The 13,812-nt window shown below is 47.8% G+C and overlaps 6 protein-coding genes across 6 annotated transcripts; 4 read left to right on the top strand and 2 right to left on the bottom strand.

The window, feature by feature from the left end:
* Window positions 1–343: 343 nt before the first annotated feature.
* K444DRAFT_586938 (glycoside hydrolase family 36 protein) lies at window positions 344–2,830 on the top strand (the record flags this gene model as incomplete). Its single annotated transcript, XM_024878000.1, has 2 exons — window positions 344–496; window positions 596–2,830. The coding sequence occupies 2 exons, from the start codon at window positions 344–346 to the stop codon at window positions 2,828–2,830; spliced, it is 2,388 nt and encodes a 795-aa protein (XP_024739039.1).
* A 427-nt stretch (window positions 2,831–3,257) lies between these two features.
* K444DRAFT_642272 (enolase C-terminal domain-like protein) lies at window positions 3,258–4,831 on the top strand (the record flags this gene model as incomplete). Its single annotated transcript, XM_024884718.1, has 5 exons — window positions 3,258–3,348; window positions 3,405–4,185; window positions 4,249–4,470; window positions 4,531–4,684; window positions 4,715–4,831. The coding sequence occupies 5 exons, from the start codon at window positions 3,258–3,260 to the stop codon at window positions 4,829–4,831; spliced, it is 1,365 nt and encodes a 454-aa protein (XP_024739038.1).
* A 497-nt stretch (window positions 4,832–5,328) lies between these two features.
* K444DRAFT_511409 (uncharacterized protein) lies at window positions 5,329–5,511 on the bottom strand (the record flags this gene model as incomplete). The annotated part of the gene is made up of 1 exon (XM_024873463.1): window positions 5,329–5,511. A coding segment is annotated over one exon (183 nt), but the record flags the coding sequence as incomplete, so codon positions are not given.
* Window positions 5,512–7,077: 1,566 nt separating this feature from the next.
* Window positions 7,078–7,736, top strand: K444DRAFT_362732 (uncharacterized protein). The gene has a single exon (XM_024872198.1). The coding sequence runs from the start codon at window positions 7,327–7,329 to the stop codon at window positions 7,657–7,659; it is 333 nt and encodes a 110-aa protein (XP_024739036.1). The 5' UTR covers window positions 7,078–7,326; the 3' UTR covers window positions 7,660–7,736.
* Window positions 7,737–8,305: 569 nt separating this feature from the next.
* On the bottom strand, window positions 8,306–9,857 carry K444DRAFT_662234 (uncharacterized protein; the record flags this gene model as incomplete). The annotated part of the gene is made up of 2 exons (XM_024886681.1): window positions 9,275–9,857; window positions 8,306–9,204 (listed from the first exon to the last, which is right to left on the bottom strand). Exons 1-2 carry the CDS (start codon window positions 9,447–9,449, stop codon window positions 8,306–8,308), a joined length of 1,074 nt encoding a protein of 357 aa, XP_024739035.1. The 5' UTR covers window positions 9,450–9,857.
* A 2,209-nt stretch (window positions 9,858–12,066) lies between these two features.
* K444DRAFT_628128 (uncharacterized protein) lies at window positions 12,067–13,636 on the top strand (the record flags this gene model as incomplete). The annotated part of the gene is made up of 6 exons (XM_024882884.1): window positions 12,067–12,157; window positions 12,245–12,436; window positions 12,488–12,973; window positions 13,023–13,404; window positions 13,479–13,555; window positions 13,614–13,636. 6 exons carry the CDS (start codon window positions 12,067–12,069, stop codon window positions 13,634–13,636), a joined length of 1,251 nt encoding a protein of 416 aa, XP_024739034.1.
* Between the last annotated feature and the right edge of the window lie 176 nt (window positions 13,637–13,812).

Here is a 13,812-nt window from a genome sequence, read left to right as displayed (position 1 = left end):
GGATTTCTAATCACTGCACTTGCATGCGCATGCAAACTCTTCCGAAAATTTGCCCGCTGCTGTTCCCCTGTTGCCTTTCAAACTTCAATCGAGAAGGCAGATAGAATCCGAGTCCGGATTAGTTTCTCCTAGCGGCGGATAAAGATCGTTGATACGCGATGAGGTTATTCCATTCGTCGCATCACAGTAATTCTTTAGGGAGCGCATATTTCCTTACCTTAGATATATATTACCAGCAAGTAATGTAAATATTCGCAGACAGGTGAGACACAAGGTACATGGTGGGTAACTTAGTACTACTTTATATCAAAGGCACTCTCTCTTTCCCCGATTCATAGCTACCATGGCTACTACTGAGTATATCGTTTTTACCCCTGCCCTCGGGCAGGCGGTTACAGTTTCCCCCAGAGTTCCAAGAATTGCAGTTTATGCAAACTCGCCGAAACCAATCAAACTGGTGGCCAAATTCGAAGGTGGTACTTCGGATTTCGAGCAGGTCGACCTCGAGTCATCTGGAGCTTTGTATACCTACAAGACCTCTTTTTCGTGCTCAGACTTTCCTGAGCACATCTCGATTCTCGCAAATGGAGTCCAGTTGCCAGGCAAAATTTTGTTTGCACATGGGTGGTCCCGCGACCACGACCGGGAGTTTTCAACAGAGCTTGTTCTCGAAGAAGGCGAGAATCTAAAGAGCCAAAAACTGGACTGGCTCGATATCAACGACTGGGAAGGCTGGGCCTGGTATAGATCAAGAGAGACGTGGATTGAGGCGTCTTTTACGCCATTGAGCAAACTGTTACCAAATACACCGACACACAACCTCCTGCTACGGCCAAAACCCCCGAAAATAGATCCTAAATCAGTCCTGGCGGTATTCCCAGCCTCTCCGCCTGGAGCTTTTATCCATCTCAGTGCCGCGCGTGTTGGAGAGGCACCTGGTGTTTACATCCGTGCCCGGCGAGTCAAGAAGTGTGGCAGGATCGTTTCATACGTTGGTGCAAAACTTACCGTTCACAATGGAGAGCTAAATGCAATTCGCGGAGCAATTGATGTTGCGCGTAAAAAGTACGGCTACTCTACGGCTCCCTTTACTCAGGAGACTGGCCACAGTCCCTTCGACCGTCTTGGCTTCTGCACATGGTCAAGCATTGGTGAAAATGTTCCGTTAACACTAAATCTTATGGATGACTTGGTCCATAAATTGGCCAAATTTAACATCCCAGTCGGTACTTTCATCATTGATGATGGCTGGCAGGATATTCGTTATGGGCTCAATGGCAGCGAGAAGACGCGAGGGCTGTGGAGCTTTGACACATGGGAGCACATGAACAGTCCGCTTTCGGATGTTGTATGTCTGATCAAGAAGACGCTCCCGACAGTGGAAGACGTTGGAGTCTGGATGACTCTACACGGATACTGGAACTCAATTGCCCCAACTTCGCCGCTAGCAAAGAAGTATGAGATGCGGACATTCAAATTGAATCGGGACAACATTCAAGGAATCGACTGGCCCAAAAATGACTTTGATGACCAGCAATCCGGTTCTATATCCAACCCCGAGAAAAGGACATGGTGCTTACCGCCTCTCCATCTGGCGTATGCGTTTTGGAAAGACTATTTTACAAGCTGCTTTGATGCCGGCATCAGTTTTGTGAAAGTCGATGACCAGGCTTATGGCTCACTTCTAGATGGGGTCTCGGGCGGCGAGGAGTTCGTCGCTATGTGGGATGGCATGACCAGAGCCGCCAATGAAGTCTTCGGGGACAGCAAAGTAATCCATTTCATGGCCCACTACGAGCGTACCTTCAATGGTGACATTGGAATGGGGGTTGCGACGCAAGGCAGGAAGATCGTCATCAGGAATTCTGATGATTTTGGTCTCAATCGACCTGATATCCACCGCAACCATATCCACTATAATATCTACAACGCGATGCTTACCTCCCAACTATGTCTTATTCCAGATCCCGATATGTTTGTGACAAGTGCCCAGTGGCCAGAATACCACGCAGTCTTGCGTGCTTTTTTCGAAGGCCCTCTCTTGCTCGCTGATAAGCCAGGGCAGCTTGATCTCGAGATCCTAAATAAATTGGTTGGAAGGTCAACGACGAACACCTACGAAGTAGTTAAGGCGCCACAGACAATCAGGCCGCTGTCGAGGAATGTGTGGGAAGGATGTTTAGATGGGGGTGCTGGCCCAGCAATCAAAGGCGTCTCATATTTTCCTAACGCCAGATCCGCATCTCTCATCCCTTGGAACGCACGAAAAAGCGCATTCGATAACGCAGTGGACATTATCTTCGAGCTCGACCTCATTGATGCTTTGGAAGGCATCGAGAAACCTGTTAATGGAGATGGGAACTTCGATGTTGCGCTGTGGCTCTCTAATGCCGGCGCAGCTAAGTCTGTGAGACTGAGGGGCTTTGGACAAGACAAATTTTATGAGACATCTTCGATGCCAGTGATATCTACGTTGATAGGCCCGCAGGCGTCAGAGACGCTTACTATTGCGCCCTACGAATATCTCGGCCACACCATGGTTGCATGTCTCGGATTGATTGATAAATATGCTGGTCTTGCGGCTATCCAAAGGAGTCGAGCCATAACCGGGAAGTTGTCTATAGACTTTAGTTTCAATGGCGTTGCTGGTTTTCTCGTCATGTTGAGAGCGGAAGACGTTGGGAAGAGGGCCAGAGTCACGGTTGATAACATCTCGACTCCATTTGTTGTCAAATCAAAAGGAAATGGGTTGTGTCTCATTGAGGTGGATTTTGCAAGCATACAAGCTGTCCTTGCCAAAGATAGCTGGACCGTAGCGGTACAAATTTGAGCAGTTCTTGGTAGCTTTCAACCATCGTTGATTTCATCAGAGGAATGTGCCCACTCATCCTAATGCTATAACATCGTGGAATCCTCTTTACTCTCCCTTGCATCTGTTGTCGATCTAACTTAGAGTTGTTTTATATACCGGCAAAAAGCGGCAACGCATTTCGGAATCTGGAAGGTGGTTGACTTAACGGAGAGGATAAACGGACAAAATCCCACCTGTCAGCCGCTCAAAGGCCGAGAATTACCCCTTCGGGGTTTGCTAGCAGCCCCCCATACAATTCATGTTCCACCGAGCGATATAATGAGTTGTGCGGCCCAAATGGTCTCCAACTTCTCATAACTATAAACGTGCTTGCTTTAAGCTATATATATATTTACTTAAATAACCTCGGCTCTGCTGCCTCTGAACACACACACACATATTTGCAATGTCTATTGACGAAACCATGAACGGCAATAATGCCACTGGAGTCAATAATTCAATCGAAGAAATCGTTATTAAATCCTTCGACATTTACGGTTCGAATTGTCTTCTTCCGGTATAAGAGCCACAGCTAAAGTCAGTCTATCCGCAGATCTACGATTTCCAACGAGTCTGGATCAATCCGGTTCAGATGCTATGAATCCAGCAGGGGACTACAGCTCGTCATACGTTATCCTCCATACGTCGAAGCAAGAGTTGGATGGCCACGGATTTGCATTCACGATTGGACGCGGCAATGATCTCGTTTGTGCTGCCACCCGCTATACGGCCGAGAGGCTTGTGGGAAAGAGCTTGGCAGAGATGACCAAAGATATGGGCAAGACATGGCGGTATCTAGTTGGTGACTCGCAACTGCGTTGGCTTGGACCAGAGAAAGGGGTGGTTCATCTCGGTTTGAGCGCTTGCGTCAACGCATTATGGGACCTCTGGGCCCGCTATCTGGGAAAGCCTGTGTGGCAAGTGGTGGGTGAGATGACACCTGATGAATTTGTAAGGTGCATCGACTTCCGATACATTCTCGATGCAATTACACCAGACGAGGCTATCAATATGCTCAAAAATATGGACGGCACAAAGATCGACAGGATACGGGACGCAAAGAACAATCGTGCTGTGGCTGCCTATTCAACACAAGCTGGATGGCTGGGATTTTCGGACGAGAAGATGATTGGAAAAATGCGAAGCATGCTGGAGGAAGGTTTCGACAAGTTCAAGCTCAAGGTAGGGGGCAGTCTTGAGAACGATATACGTCGACTGAAGATCGCTCGGGATGTGATCGGCTACGACAAGATGCTTATGATTGATGCAAACCAAGTTTGGAGCGTTTCCGAGGCCATCGAGTATATGCTTAAGCTTGTCCCTTTCAAGCCCGTGTAATCTTACCTTTTCTAGAAATATCACCCGCTTAGATGTACTAACAACGAGTTTCCTTCTAGTTTCATCGAAGAGCCAACATCTCCGGATGACGTTTTGGGCCATGCTGCTATTCGTGCTGCGCTGAAACCATTTGGGGTTGGTGTGGCTACTGGAGAGCACTGCCAAAACCGTGTTGTCTTCAAACAGCTGCTACAATCAGGTGCCATAGACGTCTGCCAGATAGATGCCTGTCGTTTGGGAGGCGTGAATGAGGTTTTGTCGGTGTTGTTGATGGCCAAAAAGTATCACCTATATCCATCGGTAATACGGTTATTTTCAAAATCATGCCAACATGTTTATAGATTCAACGTGCCCGTAGTACCCCATAGCGGAGGAATTGGTCTCAACGAATACACACAACACCTGGCTCTCGTTAACTACATCTCGTTGGGTGGAGAAAGGGCTCTCTTGGAACATATCAATTCCTTTAGTGAGGTCATCACACACCCGGTCAAAGTAGAAAATGGTTACTTCATAACACCTTAGGAGGCTGGCTACAGCGTCGAATACAAATCTGATGCAATTAGGAAGTATGAGTATCCCCGAGGAGAATTCTGGAACTCTTCACATGGACTCACAATTCGGAATGGGCTTAAACACTAAGAGATATTCTATTTGCCCTTAGGTTCTCGGTCATATATTATATAAGATTTGATAGCAAAAACACTTCAGGTGGCTAAAAATATATTAGGATATTGCGTTATTAATAGTATGCTATCGCATCGTGATAATTTCATTGCCACAAGAAAGTCTTCAGTCTTTAGCCTCATCCCACAGATGTATCTGCCCAAGCCCCGCTTCACCGAGAATGACATTCCCACACTCCATGGAATGGCTGGTCTTCTCGTCCCTCTTCCCATAAATTTCGTACTTACACCAAAAAAGTCTACATTCTAGCCTGATCTAATACCGGTATTGGACTCAAACTGGCTAAGTTTCTCTACTCCAAGCACCTAAAGTCTACAGTGGTTCACCTTAATGTAAAAAAGTTGGGACATAGGGATATATGATTGGTATAAAAACAATCAAGCAGGAGGGGAGGTCCAGAGACGAGGCCTTCAAAGGACCTTGAGTTCTTGCATTTGAAACGTTGAAAACTTCAGCGCTTCCCAATCCATAATTCCATGAATGTAACACTCCCCAATGAAAGTTCGAAAGTCTCCAGATTGTCGAAGTACCAAGGGAACCCACGTTCCCTTCCCGACCCAGATTTCATCCCCTTCTTCAGCATTGCTAGGGACCAGTCCAATATATCCACCACTTGACCTACAGGGCGCCGTTGGTGGATGTTTCTGCGAAGTTCACGTAGAAGGTGTTCTACAGATTTCGACAGAACCTCTCCTTTGTCAATGGATAGTGCGGTGGTATTGAGAATTTTGGTTGGGAGAGGTGTGGCGAGTGTGGCTGTTGAAAGTGCCTTGGTGGTGTTTGCTACTACGGACGACCTGCTCCAAAGAAATCTGAGTCACCATACCTCTTTCAGGTATTTCCGGAGTAGAAAATCCTAAGAGCTATTCGACATGGCTACCAGACGGAGTAGTACTCCGAACAGTTGGAACTTACCCTAGTTTCGTCATCGAGAGTGTGGTTGTCGAGGTATTAGAGGTGAGATTTGCAACCGTTGTTATGATCTTAGCTACAGACGTAGCTAGAGAAATTATAGAAGTTTTCGTAGTTAAGGCACTGGTACGAAGACCACGGCATAAAGTGACGGGATTACAGGGCATTTGGGCCCTTGGCATCCTCCAGGGCACAATTTAGGGGGTTGAACCCACCGTAAGGCCCTATAGCTCCAGGCCATACGCTCTAACGAGCCTACCGACATAAGTCTGTGTTTTTAGCGTGTCCCACACGTCACTATTACAATGTCTATAATTAGCATTTAATTAGGAGTTAACCACCCATGACGCTGCATAAGTACATTGACCCAATATTCCTGCTCTAAAACTAGCTCCTGTAGTATACGCTCCCACTCTTCTAAGACTATTGCTTCCATTTCAGCCACCGTAGTCGGTTAATGCCTTCGTCTATGCAATGCCTGCTTGATTCTCCTCCAACACTTCTTAATTGGGTTTATATCGGGGCTCGTAGACGGGTGAGGCATTAATATAATACTGTACTTCGTATAGTATTGAATATAGTAATTGCGAGTAGACTTATGGCCGTAAGCTGAGTTGCCATCTTCCATAAATAAGGGCTCGGCGGAGGGCCGAAGGAGGTGTATAATAGCCGCAAAAGTCTCAAGAATTAGCTGAATGCGCGAGAGGATCTGGTGAAGGTAATCGACTTGCGTAAAGGCTGCTTTCTTACCAGGACCGTGGACAAATATTAAGGGACTCTTATAGCCATACCCATTTGCTCCCCACACGTTGACTGGAGTCGTGCTTCCGCGGTGGAATTAATGTTGAATGCAAGTGGGGTGTGTCCTCTCGTCCTTGTTTCTTATCACTCTCTCTTTTACCGTCCTCCCTCTTACTAAGAATGTAACCTCGTCAGACCAGAGGACCTTTAGCCATTCCGTCGTCCAGAAGATATGTGTGATCGCCCAAAGTAATCGTGCGACTACTTGATCTGCCATAAGGTAGGGCTTTTGGCACGCGACGCACCGGAAATAGCCTCGTTGTTTGAGTCGGCGCTCAAGCGTCTTAACAGTGCATTCAAGCTATAATTCGTTATGAAGGAGGGTAAAGCTAAGGACTCGATAATCCCATGTCTCGGACGCGTATTCGATTATCTCGTCGACTTGTTTATCGGTAAGAAGAGAGGGTCTCCCGGTGCGAGAGATGCGCGAGCGCTCGGGTGCGTCATATTGTAAAACCTTATCAAGTGTGCTCCTTCCAAGCTTGTATCGCGTCATAAGTAGCTCAACTGGTACCTTAGCAAAGCCGTAGAGCTGGCGTATCGCCTCTTTGTATTTCGTAGGGATTTCATCCCCCGGTTAGTGGGTAAAGTCTAGAGGGGGGGTGCAGGAGGCATGAGAGTGAAGCTTGGTGGGGAAAATCACTCGCTAAAAACAGACTTACGAAGGCGGCGGGCATTAAAATCAGTTCAACTCGCTAAGCGAGGATTTGGGAAGTCTAGGGGCTATGCGGTTATAAATGTCTCGCAATTTCTCCCTAAAATTAATCGTTATAAAAATCTTGGAAAAGATTAATGTGCTATTTTTCTATTATATAACACTCTTATGGAAAGTTTTAGGCGTTGCGTTGGGGATTAGTGCGACTTTCCGCACAAGGCAATTTTGGTGTTCTTGCGCGCACTCTGTAGATGGACGATTTTCAACGCCCGTCGCCTTCGTATGTCGGCAGGCTCGTAAGCAGATCTCAAGAGGCGCTGTGAGAAATTCGCAAGGTATGAGAAGATCTTTAAGGGTAAATAGCGCTCTTAGCGAAGCGATAATAGCGCTAAGTAATTACTGTAGGGTTCTTTAGCCAGGTGTCCCTTGTAAGTACGGGGGAGAAGCCCTAAAACGTTATGATACCCTCTGCCCCGTATAAGCGTGTTTTAGGGCAATTCAGTGACCGAGTGCGCTGGAAACAGTCGGTGAAGTGCCGTTACAACACAAGTGTCCTGTAATCCCGTTATTTTATGCTGTGATCTTCGTAGAAGGCTTCGTAGTCGTCGGGTTGGAATTCGGAAGCGTAATAACGCAAGAAATAGCCACTCCATTCCCACCAAGCTTGCAAACAAGAGGCTGGAAAGCAGCAGGAGGGCAAGTGAGTTGCGTCAAAGACATGAGATACCATTCACACAGGAACGTGAACAGATTGTGGCCCATATTTGGAGCTGGAAAGACCTGCGCAATGAAGGCGCCCTCGAAGCCTTTGAAGAAGGGGGGACTTACTGCAGCCATGCTATTGCAGTAAGGTACGAGAGCACCTGAGTTGGCACCGGCTGAGATGATGGGCTGGCCGACACCGAGGCGGTACTCGTTTGTTTTTTGGACACCGACTTCGCCATTAGATGTGAGGAGAGTGTCCGGATCATTGAGCGGAAGCCAATTGGAGCGGCCTGTGACGCACTAGCTTGAAATTTGGACAAGGCGAGGGCAGGACCTGTTACCCCGGGACTGCCGATCTATGGTGCGACGTATGGGGTGCAGCCAATGAGAGGGCCGAGGATGTTGGTGAGCAGAGCTTCATCTGAAGCGTTGGTAATGACTTGAGCATCGTGGTGAGCGGCCCGATTCCCAGCGTTATCTTGTGCAGTAGAGCCATCGGGAAGAAGGAGGTGCTGCGTTGGGACGTTGTCAGGTGGGCAGGCGTCCGTAATCTCAAATGGCCGACTAGTGGGGCATGGATTTCCCAATTTGTCGACCCCCAGAGGTGGAATGACAGCCTTTCCAGATGCGATTCCAGCGTTGGCGGCGGAAAACCAGGATGCAGCGTTGCACCAGCTCACTTGTCCGAATACATCGCCTTTGCTCCTTGAAGACCGCCGATACATCCCGCTGCTTTCAGGGTGGGTGACTGGTTTGTTTCCTTGCCGCTGACATCGAGAAGCTGAAGAATTCCAACGATTGAATCGAAACCACAAAGCAACTACAGTTCCAGCTGGAAGAGTTGGAACGACAGGTGGAGCACCCGCAGTCTTGCCGGCATCAGGGACAGGAGGATGATATATGGAGATGGTACCAGTGGCCGGATCATATATCGCAGCTTCGGCAAAGGCTTGCTGTGTAGCGACCGTTTGGGAACATAGGGCGTGGAGGAGGAATGGTGTGGAGAGACCCGCAGCTGTGAGAGGTTGAGTTGGGAGAGCGAGGAAGCAGTTGGTGACGTTGGGATCGAGGGCTGCAGTTGTGCTCGCCGCCGCAACAACCGTTGGTAAAGTCGTGGCGGCTGCTATTGAAGTTTTCGCTAATATCGCAAGTGTGGTTTTGTTGGTGATTTTAGCCTGAACTTGCACTGCAAGCAAGAAAAGAAAGGCACCGGTCTTCAAAGAGGTATACGTGGTGACAAGAATCCAACTCTTGGCTTGAGGGTTAAGTAATACTATAGAGGAATGGAAGGACAGTGACCCAGCACGTCTTGGAAAAGAATTTACTCCAGTAACAAGTCGGTAAAGAACGTAAAGCCGAGGAGTGAATGGTGGCAGAGGCTAGAGAGGAGACGGAAGAGCAGGTGTTTGTGAGGGGGGCAGCTAAGAAAAACTGAAGCACGACGTTGTTTAAGACAACGGCTCTGCCCCCCAAAGGCTCGATTCTAGCCTCCTTGCGCATGTAGTAATGTAACCGGATCTATCTGCAGCCCATGGCCGGGACCCCCGGGCCTGGATTTTTAGCCCTTTCAAATATATCAGTATGGACATCCGTCTAAAATTGCTTGTTGCTGTTGAGGTGAAGGTAAATTCATCGTTGTGCTCGGCCTTGGGGATCGTGGAGAAGGTGTAGAATTCGTCCAGTATAATAAGAGACAAAGGAACAATCGCCGGTTCTTGGACAGCTGTAGCTTCCCGATCATAGTCCAGCTGCCAGTTCTTGGTAGCTTCGAGTCAATACGAAGATCACGGCATAAAGTAACGGGATTACAGGGCATTTGGATCCTTGGCATTTCCTAAGCCAGGCCCCCTTGCTAGTACGGACCATGTCTTGCCAGACGAAGGGATAAACTCCCTTTCTGACTTTGCGCTGCTTCCATGATGTGCAGCAAATTGCTTAATTTCATAATGGCGGAAGATTTCTGATAAGCGAAGCGAGGGGGGCTAAACAGAGTGAGGATCGGCCGACGAGTAGCTGGACACGAAAATTCGACTTGCACTGGACTCAAATTAATGTAAATAAAACAGTGAGCTGTGTATGGGTGGTGCCTGCGGGTCTCGTTAGAAGACATGATGTCGAACTTCCTTTCTCCCCGGTCAACACTCTTCTTTGGCGTCAGAAACCTTCAGGATTCCGAGAATAGCTTGCGGGATTTAAATCATATGGCAACTTGCTTACAGGACCAACGAATATTGTGCCATTCTTCGTGGTGATGCTTCTTTATGGCCTCACGGGTCGCTTGACCGAGATCTCGTTGCGGCCACGGGCTGATCAAGCGTAGGTCGCCAGATCAAGTGCGGTATCTTGCTCGGCTCGGCTGACAGCTTCTTCAGAACGAGGACCTGGTGGACGTGATTAATATATGACAGAGTGCTGAACAATCGATGCAGGAGACGTTGTGAGGGGAAAATTCGCTTAATTATCGCGCTAAGGAGTATTTAGCCTTGCTCCCGTGGCTCCCAGCTTCTACGAAGGCGGGCGGCATTAAAAACCGTCCATCTGCTAAAAGGCGAGGAACACCAAAATCGCTACGTTTTAAAAATCACACCAGATCTGAATGCAGAGTCTAAACCCTTTAAAATAGCTGTGTGGGATAGAAAGGAAACAAATCTAACTTTCGTAGAATTTCCTTAATAATTAAATGTAATACGGAATTACGAGAATTTCTATATTGCGAGAGTCAAGACTGCGGCCGCCTTCCCTTAGCTAATTGGACGATTTTTAATGCCGCCCGCCTTCGTACGTGCATCACGCTTATGTTCCCAAAAAAAATACACAATTCTAGAAATCTTGTTCGTATCGCGTGAAGTGTGTTTTTACCCAGTCGATCGGTTGACCTGGTACATGGTTCACTTCTGCCTATTTGTCCTCTGAGCTATCAACGTCGGGGCCTTGGCAAGATGAAGACAAGCAATTGGGCGGAGGCCAATCTTTACGAGCCCGGCCTCAAAAGTCCGTGTTTTTACGAAGGCGGGCGGGCACAACCTTGACTCTCGCAATATATATACATATAAATTTCTCGTAATTCCGTATTATATTTAATCATTGAGAAAATTCCATAAAAGTTAGATATGCTTCTTTTCTACCTCACAAAGCTATTTTAAAGAGTTTTAGGGGTTGCATTGAGATCTGATGTTCCTCGCTTTTTAGCGGATGGACGATTTTTAATGCGGCCCGGCCCGCCTTCGTAGCGATATTTTCAGGCATCGCAAACCCAAAGTCGCCCACTTCACTTGACAAATATACAACAACTATTAATTGTGACCTATTATAATTTATATTCATATAATTAAAAAAGCTAGAGTGAGTTTTAAAACTCTTTTAAAGCGATTTAGAGAATAGGATAAAAGGCCAAAATTGGGTTTGGCGTTCGCTTCTTAGCGAAATACCGTACAGACTTTTGAGGGTGGGCTCATTACGAGCCTGCGATATAAATCCGTGTTTTTAGCGATGTTTTCAGACATCACAAAACCAAGGTTGCCCATTTTACTTCACATTTTCTTTACAAATACAGATTAGAACCTCGTATAATTCAAGCGCACACAGTGAAAAAGGATAGATTGAGCTTAGAAGGCATGTAAACTTAATTCTGAATATAAAATGAAAGCATTTAAATAATTATGGGGCTCGTTTCTTAGCAAAATACCCTAAAAAGCACAGACTTATGTCTGCAAGTCAGACCCGCTGCGGGAAGCTGCTCCAGTCTGGCAGCTTGGCAGATCTCTCGATCTAGGAACAATCAAGCGCGGATCATCTTGACATCGCAACCCACCGGATCGGACAGGCGAGAGGTCAGGCCATGCCCCTGGATGAAAGAAAAGAGAGGGCGCACGATTGAGCGCTGCCGTGCGCAGACATGCACCTATGCCGGGGTCGCTTGGCCATGACTGTGTGTGACTGCTTTTGCTGGGCTTGAAAAGCGACTTCCCCCAGTCAGATCCAACAACTCGTAAGTTATGCTGTGCCTCGACCAGACCACAGCGTTCAGCTCCTTCTGCGCCTTCCACAATGTCACGATTGCATTTCCTTGACACACTCGCGAGAACGGAAACGAGACGGCTCCATAGAACTTCGCGCCATGGACACTCCGGGGGAACCTATCCTACAGAACGCTTTCGAGGTTCGGGAAGGGATTGAGATGGTGCCAGGAACGGTGCATCTGGTTGACAGTGAGTTCTCTATCCTCGGAGAAAGTGTCTCCAGGGCAGATACCCCATGCTACGGTCTCTTCTCTGCTCAATGCTGACGCTCCTCAGTGCAAGGAACATCCGTCCTCAAGCATCGAATTGGTAACAATGCAGACATCGTTCTGGTCCCTCAACCCACAAGCGACCCCGATGACCCTCTCAATTGGAGCCCTCTGCGAAAGGGATACCACTTTTGGTTGTTGATAATCTGGGGGGTCCTCATGTCAGCGTCAGTCAATTGGAGTGGGCCTGTTTGGGTGGGTATGCTGGGCCGAACCATGTTCCAGAACTGACAATCGTATATGGGATCAGTTGCTGCGGGCTACATCACAGAAGCACAAGGATGGCGATTTTGCTTCTGGTACCTGGTCATCTTTTTCGGAATTATCTTGGTGCTACAGATTTTCACCCTGGAAGAAAGCATCTACAGGCGTCCATTAGCAGATCCGGAGCCACAATACGAACTCAACAACGACGCCTCCAATGACAGTGCTCTTACTGGAAAGAATCCAAACCCTCTCATTGCCCAACCCATTCGACGAGATACCGTTACCGCGGTCTCAGCATTCCCAATACCAGCGCAAACATACTGGCAAAAGATGGCTCCAATCCATACCCGAAATGCGAACCCCAAAAAGTGGTGGTGGCTAGCCATCTTCCCTTTTCGTCTCCTCACGTTTCCTGCAATCATGTGGGTTGGCATTATGGTCGGTATCCAGATCATGTGGCTCTCCTTACTCTCAGTCACACAGTCCGAACTGTTCTCCGCCCCACCCTACAGTTTTGGCATAGCAGCTGGTACGTCTCCCTGCAACCTCCCCTTACCCTGTACTCACTCCTCATCTAGTCGGCGATACGAATATCGCCGCCTTCGTCGGTGGCATATTTGGCATGTGCTGGGGCGGACCCCTCTCAGACTGGTATATCCTGCGACGCTCCCGCCAAAACAAAGGTATAATGGAGCCAGAATTCCGTCTCTGGCTGCTCATTGTGCCTGCCATCCTGAACTCCGCTGGTCTCCTGATGTACGGCCTCGGTGCGTACAATGGATTGAGCTGGGTGATCTCCGCTGGCATTGGGACCGCCTTTATTGGGTTTGGTATCGGAAGTGGGGGAGCTATTTGCTTGACATATGCGATTGATGCGTATCCGGGGATTGCTGCCGAGAGTATGGTACTCATATTGTTCATACGAAACGTGATTGGGTTTTCGTTTACTTTTGCGATTCAGTAAGTCATTCCTTTCTCCTCGCATCTCCCAAATTTAAACCATCTCAACTAACGTTTTAACAAACCATGGATAGACGGCCTCGGCGGCCAAGTAACGGCCATCATGCTATCAGTACTGTGTCTAGTGTCCATGATGAGTTTCTTGATTATGGTACGCTGGGGCAAGAGCTTTAGAAGGAGGACCGCGAAGAAGTATTTGCATTATACAGAACAGAGAGCTAAAGAGGCTTGACTTTTAGTTCGGTGTCTGGGGAGTCGGAGGGAAGACACCCGTTGATTTTGCTTATTTGAGGGATGAAAATAGTGAGAGCCATTTAACGCAGTGTTTGATGTTGGTGCAAGAGGCGAGGCTCTAGTGTGATTCCTCTTTTCTTTTCTAGCATTCAGTAACCTGCCTAGAATCCAGAC

This window comes from Hyaloscypha bicolor (assembly GCF_002865645.1).
Source record: "Hyaloscypha bicolor E unplaced genomic scaffold K444scaffold_55, whole genome shotgun sequence".
Taxonomy (NCBI): Eukaryota; Fungi; Ascomycota; class Leotiomycetes; order Helotiales; family Hyaloscyphaceae; genus Hyaloscypha; species Hyaloscypha bicolor.
Note: the sequence above shows the minus strand (reverse complement) of the source record. Positions and strands in the feature narration are given on the sequence as shown.

Bases quoted from the DNA above. Each gene is read 5' to 3' on its own strand.
- K444DRAFT_362732 (XM_024872198.1), top strand. From the start codon at position 7,327: ATGTCTCGCAATTTCTCCCTAAAATTAATCGTTATAAAAATCTTGGAA.